At 40.4% G+C, this 15,037-nt stretch overlaps 1 protein-coding gene across 1 annotated transcript; it reads right to left on the bottom strand.

Moving 5' to 3' along the window:
* Positions 1 to 6,769, bottom strand: LOC131946562 (uncharacterized; the record flags this gene model as incomplete). Its single annotated transcript, XM_059307416.1, has 6 exons — positions 1 to 208; positions 3,123 to 3,185; positions 4,042 to 4,111; positions 4,826 to 4,996; positions 5,333 to 5,470; positions 6,634 to 6,769. Coding segments are annotated over 5 exons (546 nt in total), but the record flags the coding sequence as incomplete, so codon positions are not given.
* Between the last annotated feature and the right edge of the window lie 8,268 nt (positions 6,770 to 15,037).

Raw genomic sequence — 15,037 nt, 5'->3', positions numbered from 1 at the left:
AATGACAATGATGGCAAAACGGACATTTTTTGATTGACAAGTCCATGTAGAATGGCAAGGTACATCCGGCTTGGGTGAGTTTTGTGGGAGTTGACGCCCCTGGTTGTCCCCATTGGTCAAGTAGACCTCAGGTCATTTTCGTGGTGACCTCTCGGGAGGGGGTGGCTGATGGGTCACGTGGTCTGTTGTTGAATGAGAATGTGTAGATCTGAAAGGTAAACAACGAAGATGTTGAACATGGTTCGTATGTGAAAGGTACAAACCTTATAATGAATAAAACACCCCAGATGGTGAAAGGGTTTGTATATGTGTTCATATGTTAACAGGGTTCCCATGTTGACATTGTTTGTATGTTAAGAGGGTTCGTATGTTGACAAGTTCGTATGTTGAAAGGTAGGTATGTTGACATGGTTTGTATGTTGACAGTTTTGTATGTTGACAGGGTTCGTATGTTGACAAGGTTCGTATGTTGAAAGGTAGGTATGTTGACAAGGTTCGTATGCTGAAAGGTAGGTATGTTGACAGGGTTTGTATGTTGAGAGGGTTCGTATGTTGACAGGGTTCGTATGTTGACAGGGTTCGTATGTTGACAGGTTCATATGTTGACAGGTTCGTAGGTTGAAAGGTAGGTATGTTGACATGGTTTGTATGTTGACAGTTTTGTATGTTGACAGGGTTCGTATGTTAAAAGGTAGGTATGTTGACAGGGTTTGTTATTTGACAGGGTTCATATGTTGACAGAGTTGTATGTTGACCATATCTATCTTCTATATATAATTCTCTTCTTGGATACCCTAGAAAACACCAAGCTGTAAGCACGCCTAGCAGTCCCCTCTCTTCCTCTCTAAGCATATCCCTACCACCCCCACCCCACATGTGGTTCACGCTAAATGTTTACAATCGTAGAGCCGGGTTTAATGACGGGCATTAGAGGCAGATAATTTAGTTTGAAACGATTTTAAACTAAGAGGAGGCTGCTTTCACGGGGGGAGGGGTGTAGGGTAGGGGTTGGGGGAAAGAGGGCGGGGGGGGGGGGTTATCGTCCTTAAACGACCTACTGATAGTGTTTTAAAGCAAATATTTTAGTGGCAGCATTGGTACTGTCAAATTCACAAGTTATGAATTACTGAAAAGTAGAAAATAAAACAACTAAACAGCGGCGTATTATACGCCGCAGGTCGGCTTGTATATTATATTTATATAAAAACTCAAAAGAAAGGGATTGTGGGTAATCGCCGGGACTTAAAAGGGTTCTTATAAGTAGTTGTCCTTTCAGGCATAGCTGTCAATGGCGCAGATGGAGTAGAGTTCACCTGCTCCTGTGACCTTGATTATAAAGGAATAATGTGGTCAGTTCTAAGACTAGCCGTCATTACATTCCATAACGTAAGAGGTACAACTCAGATCTCAAAGACGTTCTACGGTCTAGAACCCGAGTACCTGAACTCGTTACTTTCAGATTAGCAGCCGCACGCTCTACCGCCCGACTACGCCGTCTTATTATTACAGCGCTGGAGTCAGGGTGAGGGTCAGCGCTATGGTCAGGTAAGGGTTAAGCAGTTTCTTCCAGGCATCTCTTCGGGGAAGGGGGGGGGGGCGAACCCCCGAAATTTTTTACCGCCCCCCCCCCCCCCCCGAACAAAATGAAATTTATATAATTTATATAGAAAATATATACTTTTAACAGTGTCCGACCCCCCGAAGAAAGTTTCCCCCCCCCCCCCGAAAATTTCAAGTGCCCCCCCGGAGAAAAAAGTCTGGAAGAAACACTGGGGTTAAGGTTAGGTTAAACATTAAAGCATAACGTACGGGAAGCGAAACAAGCATTACAAAAAAAGTATTGAATACATTTTGTAAATGATGAAGAACGTACCCATTTCAGTTAGCTATAGACCCTCATACCCCCCTCTTTTATATTATAGGCTAAGATTAAAAGATCAGCAGTATAAAGAAGAAAAAAAACTATTAAAAATTATAAGGTAGGCTCTCTAACTCGAGAATTAATATAAAGCATAAATGATGGGAAATAAAGGGAATAAAACGAACACGAATTGAACCGAAATTAAAAGAGTTGTGTCCCTTTCAACGATACATTTTTAAAAATAAAAAAACCTTCCAGCTTAAATCATTTGAGATTATATTACGCCCCCCCCCCCTACTCCATTAACCCTCCCCCAATATTTCAGCTTAAGAAAAATAAAACAAACATGATAGAAATGTGAGTCGGCAATTAAATATTGAGATGTTGTGGGAAACTCTATGACAAGGTAATTGTGTTTGAGCTGGACATTAAAGAAACTAGAGCGCCGTCTGATTATAGGGATCACGTTTGTTATTTTCTACCGTGCTAGAGGTCTTACACTGTCTTACATCAGGCTCACACTGTAGACCTTATTACATGAAGGCTACACAATAGCTACAGCATCATTGTGCCAACGATAAATATAAAGGGGGAGGGGGGATATAAAAACAAACCAACTCATCGTAAAAATAAATAATAAGAATAAGAAGTCTACAATGTGAAAATCCCCCCATTCCCCCATTCCCCCCCCCCCCTTTCTGATTAAAAAATAAAAACAAGACTGACCATTTCGTTCTATGAGCTGACGTCATCCCCCCCCCCCACCCCCCTTCCTTGCCATAAAAAACAACAACATAAGACTGACCAGGCACTTATATGTTGTAGTATGAGCTAACGTCACCCCCCCTCCCCACCAATCTAAAAACAACATAAGACTGACCAGGCACTTATATGTTGTACTATGAGCTGACGTCACACCCGCTCCCCCCAATAAAAAAAACAACATAAGACTGACCAGGCACTTATATGTTGTACTATGAGCTGACGTCACCCCACCCCTCACCACCAATAAAAAAACAACATAAGACTGACCAGGCACTTATATGTTGTAGTATGAGCTAACGTCACCCCCCCCTCCCCACCAATCTAAAAACAACATAAGACTGACCAGGCACTTATATGTTGTACTATGAGCTGACGTCACACCCGCTCCCCCCAATAAAAAAAAACAACATAAGACTGACCAGGCACTTATATGTTGTACTATGAGCTGACGTCACCCCACCCCTCACCACCAATAAAAAAACAACATAAGACTGACCAGGCACTTATATGTTGTACTATGAGCTGACGTCATACGTTGGACGCGCTACTGTGCATATGGCTGTGGAACATCAGAAGGGAGAAGAAATTAATTATTTTCACTAGAACATTTTTTTTTACTTTAAACAACTAGAAATTAACAGTTTAAAACAAAAGTTAAAGTTTTAAAAAAATGGAATTTAACAAGTTTCATTGACAGGGTTAGCTAGCCTGCTGCAAAGGAATATAATCATTTGAAAAAAAAAAGAATCATATGTGATGAATGATGGACTACGAACGTTAAATTGCTGAGGACGGACACATAATGATAGACTATGCATGACGGCAATAAACAGGGGTCGACTGGCTGTGTCTAAGAGGCCTAGGAAATTTATAATGGGACCCCTAACGCCAAATTTTAATTTTCATTATGTTCCCCCCCCCCCCCCCTCCTCATAAAAGCCTGATGATCACATCGGCATCATTGAAATTCACACGACAGATTATAAAAAAAAAAAAAATCAAAGCATGCATAGGCTTATTACAGCACCGTTCCTGGGGGCCCATCATGATTTTTTTTTTATCAAGGGGACCCACCGGGATTTTTTTCACCGGGGGAGGAGGGGGGGCATCGTTTTTTTTACTAGGGGGCCCATCGGGATTTTTAACCAAGGGGGCCTACCGGGATTTTTTTTACCGGGGGGGGGCATCGCGTTTTTTTTTTAAACTAGGGGGACCATCGGGATTTTTTAATCAAGGGGGCCCACAGGGATTTTTTAATCAAGGGGGACCACAGGGATTTTTTAATCAAGGGGGACCACAGGGATTCCCCCCCCCCCCTCCCCACCCCGGTAGAGCGGCGGGCCAGTCCACCTCTGACAATGAATAACAAACGACGAACCATGAACGATGACAGTGTAGGTAAGAAAAGGACTCACCCGTCACGCCCTAAGACAAAGTTGGTTTTGTTTGGTTTCTTGGGCGGCCGGATCACAGCGTACCTGTAGGCTGGGGGAGAAATAATTTCATTCATTAATTAAACCACGGTCAACCACGGTCAGTGAGCATTATTAAAAGAAAAATCAACACCTTTGTTAAATACTTAACTGGCGAGTTCATTTTACTTTGAGGTAAAAAAGTAAAAACGAACTCGTGAAAGATAAAAAAAAAATTATTTCCCGCTTTGCTAAAATTAAGGACTTCTCTTCTGTTGACTGTTTTTTATGAACATAAGATTCTGCCATACATATTTATGAACGTAAGGTCATTCCTAACGTATTTGTGAACATACGGTTCCGCCTAACATATTTATGAAGTCCTTCTACTGAAATAGTAAACATAAGGTCCTCACTACCGTATTTATGAACATAATGTCCTCCATACCGTATTTATGAACATAGGGTCTTCCCTACCGTATTTGAAACATTATGTCTGCCTACATAAATTATGAACATCAAGTCCCCCTACCGTACTTATGAGTTAACGGTCACCCTACCGTATTTATGAACATAGGGTCTTCCCTACCGTATTTGAAACATTATGTCTGCCTACATAAATTATGAACATCAAGTCCCCCTACCGTACTTACGAGTTAACGGTCACCCTACCGTATTTATGAACATGATGTTCTCTCTACCGTATTTATGAACATAAAGTACACCCTACCGTACTTATGTACATAAGGTCCTCCCTACCGTATTTATGAACATAATGTCCCCATACCGTATTTATGAACATAAGGTCCTTCATTCAGCTCGTATAGGTCATCCACTGAGCTCTCCCGTTTAGCCCGGATGTGACGACAGCAAGCGGCCGTGACCCCCAACACAACTGCCGCTCCCAGAACGCTGGCCAGAACTCCCCAGTTCTCTCCAGGAAATGGCCATTGGCCTGCTTGAAAAGTGGGGAAAATAGAGGTTGAATTTGGCCGTACATATGTGTATAACTTAAATAGCAAAAACATGAAAAAGAACAGTATATATGCAGATTGGCATTTTCAACTACATCAATAGGGCTGGTAAGTAGGTCACCAACCAGTTATATGGTTCATGCAGGTTTTATTGAGCCGTAGAACTAGTTGGTGACCTACTTACCAGCCCTATAGACAAAGCGACATGGTTTTGAATAGGACTCATAATTTTCCCCACCCACACAAAGCACTACCATGACGTCAGTCCCTCCCCGCAACAGACCCCTCCCCCCCACCCCCACGTGGACCACGTGACCAACCTTCACAGTGAGCCGTCCCGTTGCTGGACTCGTCGCTGTAGTCGAAGCAGTTGTCGACGGCGTCACACATCAGCGACTTGGAGATGCAGGCGCCGTTCTCGCACTTGAACCCGCTGCAGTTGGTGTCGGTGGTGGGCGCTGTCGACATATGACACACGTTCTATTTATATTTTAATGCAATTTATATTTTAAAAAAATAATTACTTTCATTAGTAAAAGCGTTGGTAGCAAAATTGTTTAAGAGATTTCGTGTACGATAAATACTAAACATAGCAATTTTCGCTACATTTTATTATTTTCTTTGCGTTAAAGTTTCGTATTGTTTCACATGTTTTTGTTTGTTTTAATTTATATTTTTAGTATTTTAGACCTTTTTAGACCTAGCGATCCATTCGCTCATACGTTTTCTAACTTCGGATATGAAGGGATAATGTGGTCAGCACTATGCCCAGCCGCCTTTACTTTCCTTAACGTGAGGCAAGTCCCCTTTAGAGCTGGGTGGACCCCGGATTCGAACTCCTGACTTTCGGATTTGCAGTATAAAGCTCTATCGCTAGACCTGGCCGTCCCATTCTATTAGTATTCAGATGTTGAAAAAATACTAAGTATCTAAGTTTTAAATACAATTAGTACCATATTTATTATTTTAACTCGGTTTATTATAAATAAGTGTGCATATTTATTAGTTTAATTTGGTTTATTATAACAAAGTATGGACCCTCGCAACTAAAAATATTTGATTTAAAAGCTAATTATTAACTTTAAATGACAATTATCTGCCCCATAGGAGCCGACTCTCCGGTGTAATATCATCCCCGAAGACAGATGATAAAGTGTCGCTAGTAATTAATTAATTAATTATTAATGATTTATTCAATATCTAATTACATTAAAATTAGATATTCTTGCATTGTATTTAGTGAAAAATTTATTTAGAAAGTTTGAACGAAACCACTGCATTAGAAGTTGGTCAAAATTGAGTCACAAGATGTGTCACATACAGAAAGACAGACGTACATTATGAACTATATAAAATTTTGCAAGAATAGTTGACTATATAAAATGTAACAAAGTAGACTTACATTTGTTGACCAAATAAAATGTAACAAAGTAGACTTACGCTTGACCAAATAAAATGTAACAAAGTAGTCTTACACTTGACCAAATAAAATGTAACAAAGTAGACTTACACTTGTTGACAAAAAAGTAAAAACGTAGACGTAGACTTACACTTGACCAAATAAAATGTATACAAAGTAGTCTTACACTTGACCAAATAAAATGTAACAAAGTAGACTTACACTTGTTGACCAGTCTGGCCGTTAGGATGATAGCGAAGGTGTAGTCGGTGGCGTTGTTGTGGTGCAGCCTCACAGTCACGGTGCTGGAGTCGATGTAGATGATCCCTGGGTCGGGACTGGCGCACCCGTGGACGAGCTGGGCAGACAAGAGACAGGATTCATTGGTCAGAGAGACGGTCAGTTTTATTTAACACGTCTTGTTTAACCATAGCCCGAGCCATTAAGTTCTAATGGCGCGGTCGTGTGCCAATATGTCAGGAGCCCTTATGTTGGGAGCCAATATGTCGGGTGCCGATTTGTCGGGAGCCAATATTTCCTGAGCCGATTTGTCGAGAGCCAATATGTCGAGAGTCCATTTGTCGGGAGCCAATATGACGGGAGCTCATTTGTCGGGAGCCTATATGTCGGGGCCCTTTTGACGGGGCTATTTTGACTGGGTATTTTGTCGGGGGTCGATTTGACGGGGTCAAATTGACAGGTCCGTTTTATCCCGGGCCGTTTTGAAGGTGCATCGAATTATTGTTATGTGTGTGTGTGTGTATTTTGGGAGGGGGGGGGGTAAGGGGTAGGGGGAGGGATATAAGTCTCGGAGGTCGTGTTACCGGCGGGGGTAGCTGTGACAAGATATCACGATATATGACGTCAGTGTCGACGTGACCCATATAATTTTGTGACAATATATGACGTCAGCGTTAGTGTGATTGTTGTATATTTTTATGACGATATGTGTCAACAGGATAAAACCAACAGGGTTGCTAATTTTTCTACATGCCTGGGCCTGAACATCCACAGAGGGAAAAGTAAAGTTCTCAAAGTCAATGCATCAAACAGCAACCCTATAACACTGGCAGAAGAAGCCCTAGAAGAAGTGGATAGATTCACCTACCTTGGAAGTATTGTTGATAAGCAGGGTGGGACAGAAGCAGACATAAAAATAAGGACGGGCAATGCAAGAGCAGTCTTCAACAAACTAAAAAATGTTTGGGGTTCTGGAGATTTAACCCTTGGAATAAAAATCCGGATCTTCAACACACAAGTAAAACCTGCTTTACTCTATGGAGCTGAGACATGGAGAATAACTGCTATAAATAAGAAGAAAATCCAATCATTTATAAACGCATGCCTCAGAAAGATACTGCGAATTCGCTGGCCTAAAACCATCAGAAATGATGTTCTATGGCAACGGACAAATCAACTGCCAGTTGAAGTAGAGATCCTCCAGAGAAAATGGAAATGGATTGGCCACACACTCAGGAAGCCTGTATCCAGCATAACAAGACAGGCCCTCACCTGGAATCCACAGGGCAGGAGGAGGAGAGGCAGACCAAGGCAGACCTGGAGACGTGACCTGGAAGAAGATACCAAGAAGATTGGATACACCTGAGGACAGTTGGAGAGACTAGCCCTGGACAGAGACGTCTGGAAAGCTCTTGTCAGCGGCCTATGTCCCAGTAGGGACGACAGGCAAACATGACATGATGTGTCAACAGTGTTGAAGTGTCTCTATATTTGTGTGACGATATGTGACATGGGTTGGTGTGACGCTATATTTTTTGTAACGACTGGAGTGAGCCCATTTAAAAACAACCCATTACGATTATCGGCGTTTATTATGTGGAGTCAGCACATTAGTGTTGGGTTAGATATCATATTTCTATAAATCAAACGTGTTTTTATAGAAGCTTTATTTCAACACACGATCTACATAAGTCATATATTTTTTTAAAAAATCTTAATCGTAATCGATATGTCTGAAATTAAATTTAAAAAAAAAAAGCTGTTAATAGTTTTTCTTCTGAATAAATACGGAAAAAAGCCATTTGAAATGGAATTTAATCTAATTTAAAAAAATATATTTTCACAGCCTGCGCCCCCCCCCCATCTCATATTTCTAGAATGTTCGCCGGATCACGGAGTTCTGAAAGTTATGTTTATTTTAAATTAGACCCAGACGGTGAAATTTTTTAACAAACTCGGCCAAAATGGTGTTATTTCTGTCATTTTATTATACGCTGTCTTACACGATTTCTCTGCTGCTATTTTCTGATCCAACGGCGCATGCGCGGTAAACTATGTGGGCGCATGCGCAGTAAACGGTGTGGTTAGATATTAATAATTCACCGCAGAATGTGAGAGAAATCGTGTCCCGGGCGTAATCGATTACATCAATAAGTGAGCGATATCGGTATAATCACACTTGTAACTAAACAAAGGTGTGCGTGTGTGTTTGTATGTGGGTGTGTGGGTGAGAAAGGGTTGAAAATAGACATTGTCAAATTATTTCAGAGGTTGAAAATAGACTGCGACATTTGAGAAAGCATGAGGCAGAAATACGGTAAATTTTAAATCACGGGGTGGTGAAATGTGTAGGCAGGTCAGTGTGATAGGTCAAATGGCAAAAACAGGTAGATTGGTACAGGTAAACTGAGCAGGTGAGAAATATTTGAATTGTCGACATTAAAGGGCATTGGCGGCCTCAGCGTGATATTCAGTGGGGGCATATGGAGGAGGGAGGGGGGAGTGTTTCTAAGGTCTTAAGGTCATAGCCTCTGTCTAATATATATATATATATATATATATATATATATATATATATATATATATATATATATATATATATATATATATATATATATATATATATACAGAGCCGGCGTTAGGAATACGCGGGGCCTAGGGCCAACCATCCGCGCGGGGCCTTTCCATTATATATATATATATATATATATATATATATATATATATATATATATATATATATATATATATATGTGTGTGTGTGTGTGTGTGTGTGTGTGTATGTATAAAGGCCTATATAATGTGATGTACACATAATAACACAAATGTTTTGGAGTTTATAAGCTAATGTCAAACTTTCCACTATAATAACAGATTTTTATCTCTCCCATGTATTAACCCAATGTTCGTAGTTTTTTTTTTCCTTTGCTAAGATATTAAATCACTTTTAACAGTTATGTACTTCATACCAAATCACTTAAGAAAAAATGTAATCACGTGCCGAATAATTAGGAAAATAAAGTTTACAATACAGCGAACTCGGCCTGATGTATCAAAACAGTATAGACTTCAAAAAATTTGTTTAGAATTCATACAATATTTTAAAACCAAAATCATTATTGTCTTAATTATTGAACGGGTGAATCCTTAAGGTGACACAACATAACAACAGTTTTAACTTTCTTCCAAAAAATAATAATAAATCACTCTGTTTAATGCCGCCTGATATAGATCCTAAGGCCCCCCCCCCCCTTTCTCGTCGCCCTCCTCCCACCCCTCTGCACGCAACTGAATGTTAATTTTGTTATACCAAGACAAGTAGGACTACATATAGAGTTTCTTCCAGGCATCTCTTCGGGGAAGGGGGGGGGGGGGAGGGGGGGGGGGGGTGCAAGCCCCCCCCCCCCCCCCCCCGAAAACGAAATGAAATTTATATAATTTATAGAGAAAATATATACTTTTAACAGTGTCCCCCCCCCACCCCCCGAAGAAAGTCTACCGCCCCCCCCCCCCGAAAATTTCAAGTGCCCCTCCCCTCCGGAGAAAAAAGTCTGGAAGAAACACTGTACATATACGACATTATACGACATCTACAACAAGAAAGTCAGGACTAGAGTTCATCGGGTCACTGACTGTCTACTATAGACATCCCGTCTGCTCACTAAAAGGAAGTCTTCATCGGTCCGCATACAATAGGGTATCTCTTTACGTCGTGGGTTAATTCTCGACCGCCATCTCCAGTCAGCTCAGGTCAAATGCCAGGCGACCGTACCCTACACAAAGGGAGGTGTGACACTATTTTTGTATCGAATTACGGCCTGTCCCAGTTCAGGTGAGACTCACCAACATAAACCGTGGCCTCAGTTATAACAATCAACAACGTCGGCATTCGACCATTTAGTTTTTCCCAATTGAAGTCAGCAACAATTTTTTTTAAGTTTACGAACTAATTCAGATAACAATGACATTGCTGAAGCGCGGGGCCCCTTCAAGCGCGGGGCCTATGGCGACCGCCCCGTTCGCCACCCCCTAACGCCGGCTCTGTATATATATATATATATATATATATATATATATATATATATATATATATATATATATATATATATACATATTTTTGGGGAGGTGGGTGAATGGTGGTAGTAGCCCCTGAATATATGGGTTTCGGATTTGCGCATTTAATGAAATGTAAAGTAGGGAAGGTTAGATTGGTTCTTCAAAGCAAAGACACTACAGCCAATAAAATGTCTTTAAATAGTGATTAATTAGTGCAAAAAGGTAAAAACAGATTGATGCAACGTAAATTATATTGGAAGGAATTAAAACAAAAATGATTGACGAAATGTTACTGTGGATATTTCGTGGATAGTTAACTATTGGTTCAGTGGTATGGGTTCTGTACAGATTTAGTTTGAGTGGGGAGTTTATCGCCAGATTTAATTAATGACTTCTTGTGTCATCATACATGTCTACTGATGATGTAATATGTCTTAATGATATCTGGCACAGGTAATGTTACAACACCTGGTATTGACAGCGACAGGTAATGTTACAACACCTGGACAGCCACAGGTAATGTTACAACACCTGGTATGTGACATCCGCAGGTAAGGCTACAACACCTGGACAGCCACAGGTAATGTTACAACACCTGGTATGTGACAGCTGCAGGTAATGTTACAACACCTGGTATGTGACAGCTGCAGGTAATGTTACAACACCTGGACAGCCACAGGTAATGTTACAACTCCTGGCGTATCAACATAGAAGAAAAACAAGTTCTATTGACGAGAGAAGAAACGTAACATGTAGTTGTAAACAAAATTGGATTTCGATACATGTTTATCGTGCACTTCAGTACTATGGCCCCATCTGTCTTCATCGTATAACGATAAAAAATTGTTCTGCCAAGGTTCTCCCAGAAAAAAACAAAATGTGCCACAGGAAATTGCTCACTCCGAAAAAAAAGATAAAATTAATCCACAGTGAAAAAAAATTGTAGCACTTTTATAAAGTATGAGGTAAAAATATGCAGTACGGGAAATTTTGTAGTTGACATTTTTTTCTTCTTCTCCCAGCCTAATTTTGATTTCGAGAAGTTTCTTTGAGTGGAAATGTAATTTGGGTGAAAGAATAAGGAGGTATGGGGGGGGGGGGGGGGGTAGGCCTACATGTTGAGTGAAATTGTGACTTGGCTGATGTGAATTCTGTGAGGAAAGGGCTACTGATAAAGTCTTGGGTGATGAAGTGCTCTGTTTGACATCTCTGAGTCCACCCAGCTCTTACAGGTTCCTGGCATAGTTTGGGCTGCTGAGGTTGTGTTTGACAATGGTAATGCGGTTTCACCGTCTTCAACTTGGTCTGTTCTGCTGGTACTATATCCGGTATGGCTAAACTGGTTAGGCTAAACTGGTAAGGCTAAAACTGGTATATCTAAACTGGCTGGCTAAACTAGCCTGGCTAAGCTGGCCTGGCTAAACATGTATTTTAAACTGGCTGGCTAAACTGATCCGGCTACAACGGCTAAACTGTCTTTCCCTACAAAAACAGCTCATCTATACCTTTTTCTCTTGAAATAATTGAGATATTTATATAGGCCAGGGGTCGGCTCTCCAGCTCCTTGCACAAATACTAATAATCTTAATAAAACAATAAAATATTTGAATAAAAAAAATGTTAGTGGCTCTTTTAAACCAGGGAAATTTTTAAAATTGTAACTTTTGGCTCTTCTGCTTCAAAAGGTTGCCGAACCCTGAAATTATTCCTAACTCATGCAATAATAACTAACGTAATCGTCTATTAAGGAATTTTATTCCAAGGATGTGGTTTTGTTTTTCCAGTCCCATTCTGCTGTCTATAAATATAGCTGATTAAATATTCATTTTGTTCCAATTTTAAAACAGATAGGAGTTGTATAGATGTGTGTATGTGTGTAAGTGTGTGCGTGTGTGTTTAAACTGCGAGGTTAAAAATTAAAAAAAAATCGAAGTTGTTTTATCGCAGTGAATTATCCCCCTTGCAGTCGGTAAAATGTTATGGTAGATGCCGAGTTGATCATAAGCCAATTATTTAAAGCGATAAATTAGAAATGTTAATTATGTTGTGAATGTTAATTATGTTGTGTTTAGGAAAAACAAAAACAAAACAAAACACATATTTTATGGTGTTGATATAATTTTCGACTCGCTGAGTGTGTGTGTGGGGGGGGGGGGGTGAAGCAAGATTAAAAGCAAAGTAGATTAATTTAAGCTGATTGAAACCGATACGGTCAGGGCTCACGGTAAAATAAATAAGCCTCAAAGAAGTAGATTTTAACAGATAATGTAGCGATAAAATTAAGAAAGATGAAAATAAAGTTCAAGATAGTTTTCAACAGTTTAGGAGTTTAGGTCAAAGCTACATTTATTTTAAATCCATAAAGCAGAACTTAGAACATGTATGATATAGAGCTTAAAGGTGAAATATGAAAATTGGGAGATAAAACCAACAAAAAGCTCTTAGATTGAGCTGAGTCTAGCCATTCTAGTCACGAGCGGGGGCGGGGTTAATCCTGTAACTACCGACAACAACCCGACATTTGAACCCGACGGAGACCCGACACAGTCTCGGCCCTGATCACATCTCGTTCATGCTCGTGCTGGGACGAGAGCGGAAATAAGATCATAAATATCTCTCTCGGGGCGTGTGTGTTTGTGTGTGTGTTGTGTGGTGTTTGTGTGTCGGTCGGATAAAGTGAGGGGCTATGATGTTGTTATGTCTGTGATGTGTGTGTGTGTGTGTGTCAAGTTCTGATTGTCTGTATGTATGTCTGTCCGGTTGTATGTTTGTCATTCTGTATATCCGTCCGTCTGCTTATATGTATTATTCTTTTGCATATTTATCAGAATGTACGTCTTTTTGTCCGTCTGTATGTCTGTTTATCTACATGTCTGTCCCACTGTAAATCTGTATGTTTGTCCGTCTGTATATCTGCTTGTGCCTGTGTATGTTTGCTTTGTCTGTATGTGTGTCCGTCTGTATGTCTGTCCGTCTGTATGTCTTTCCGTCTGTATGTCTGTTGATCTGCACGTCTGTCCGTCTGTATGTCTGCTTGTGCCTGTGTATATCTGTTCGTCTGTGCGTCTGTTCGTCTGTCCCTGTATATGTCTGTCCTTCTGTATGTGTGTCCGTCTGTACGTCCTGGTATCTGGCGCCCATCCATCAGAGCCCAAAGATAAACAGGCACGATGAAGTGATAATATTATTCCAGCATTTCTTGTCTTAATCGGAGGAGATTCGTGTTATTTAATTAACAAGTGGGGAGGGGGGCGGTGGTGGTGGGGGAGCCCGGGCTCCATACAATACAGGCATACATCAACAACTACGTCAGCAAAATGTCAACAGTCTTCATTACACAACACAAGAACTGTATTCCCATATATGGACGCCCACGTGTTATGGTTTTAATGAGGGTGTGAGGGGGGGGGGAAGGATCAGCTGACGCGCCTCACGAACGCAAGTTTAAAAATAAATATTATTTTTATGTATATATATATGTGTATATATATATATATATATATATGTGACAGACACAGGTAATGTTACAACACCTGGCGTATCAACATAGAAGAACATATATATATATATATATATATATATATATATATATATATATATATAAAAAGAGAGAGAGAGGAGAGGAGAGAATACTATATTAGTTAATGTTGACTACCCTAAAAAGCTCACAAGAGTGCCCATACCTCCATCTCCTAACGGGAAAACAAATAAAGCTCCAGAGCTTATGGGCACATTCAATCGTTAGCCAGTACCGTGGCATACATCTAAAGCGTAGCCCTAGTGCATTTGTTCGTATAACTTTCAGTTATATTTTAAAACCTAAGCCGTAAGCAAAACGAGCAAAGATGTATTTTGTTGTTGATTCTACGGAGGGGGCTGGGGGCTTGATATTTTCGGGGGGGGGGGGGGGGGGGGTTGACAAAATTCTCTGGGGGGGGGGGGGGCACTGGAAAAAGTATATACTGTAAGGAACTGTTTCGGAAACCGGAAACTTTCATCATGAAAGTCAAAGACACTATGTAAAAAGTTCGGAATTTGAATTTTAAACAAAGACAGCTGGGTATATTGCTGACACAGCTATCCCTTCACACGCCGTGGCCATTGAAACAGAAAAACTCTACTTCATCTGTATCATATGTCTTGGGCACAAACGGGACGGAACATACATACAAACATACATAGAAACATACATACACAACTGATCACATAAGGACTGGTCACATCGTATGCACCACTCTAGATGCGTTCCTCTATTTCCAGAGGGTCGCATCGTCCATCCCCTACAGGATATATTTTCTTATAAAATAATAAAATTAATAGTAAAATAACA

This window comes from Physella acuta, unplaced genomic scaffold (assembly GCF_028476545.2).
Source record: "Physella acuta isolate Inbredline_101_S28 unplaced genomic scaffold, ASM2847654v3 ptg000052l, whole genome shotgun sequence".
Taxonomy (NCBI): Eukaryota; Metazoa; Mollusca; class Gastropoda; family Physidae; genus Physella; species Physella acuta.
This window is presented reverse-complemented; position numbering and strand designations above follow the sequence as displayed.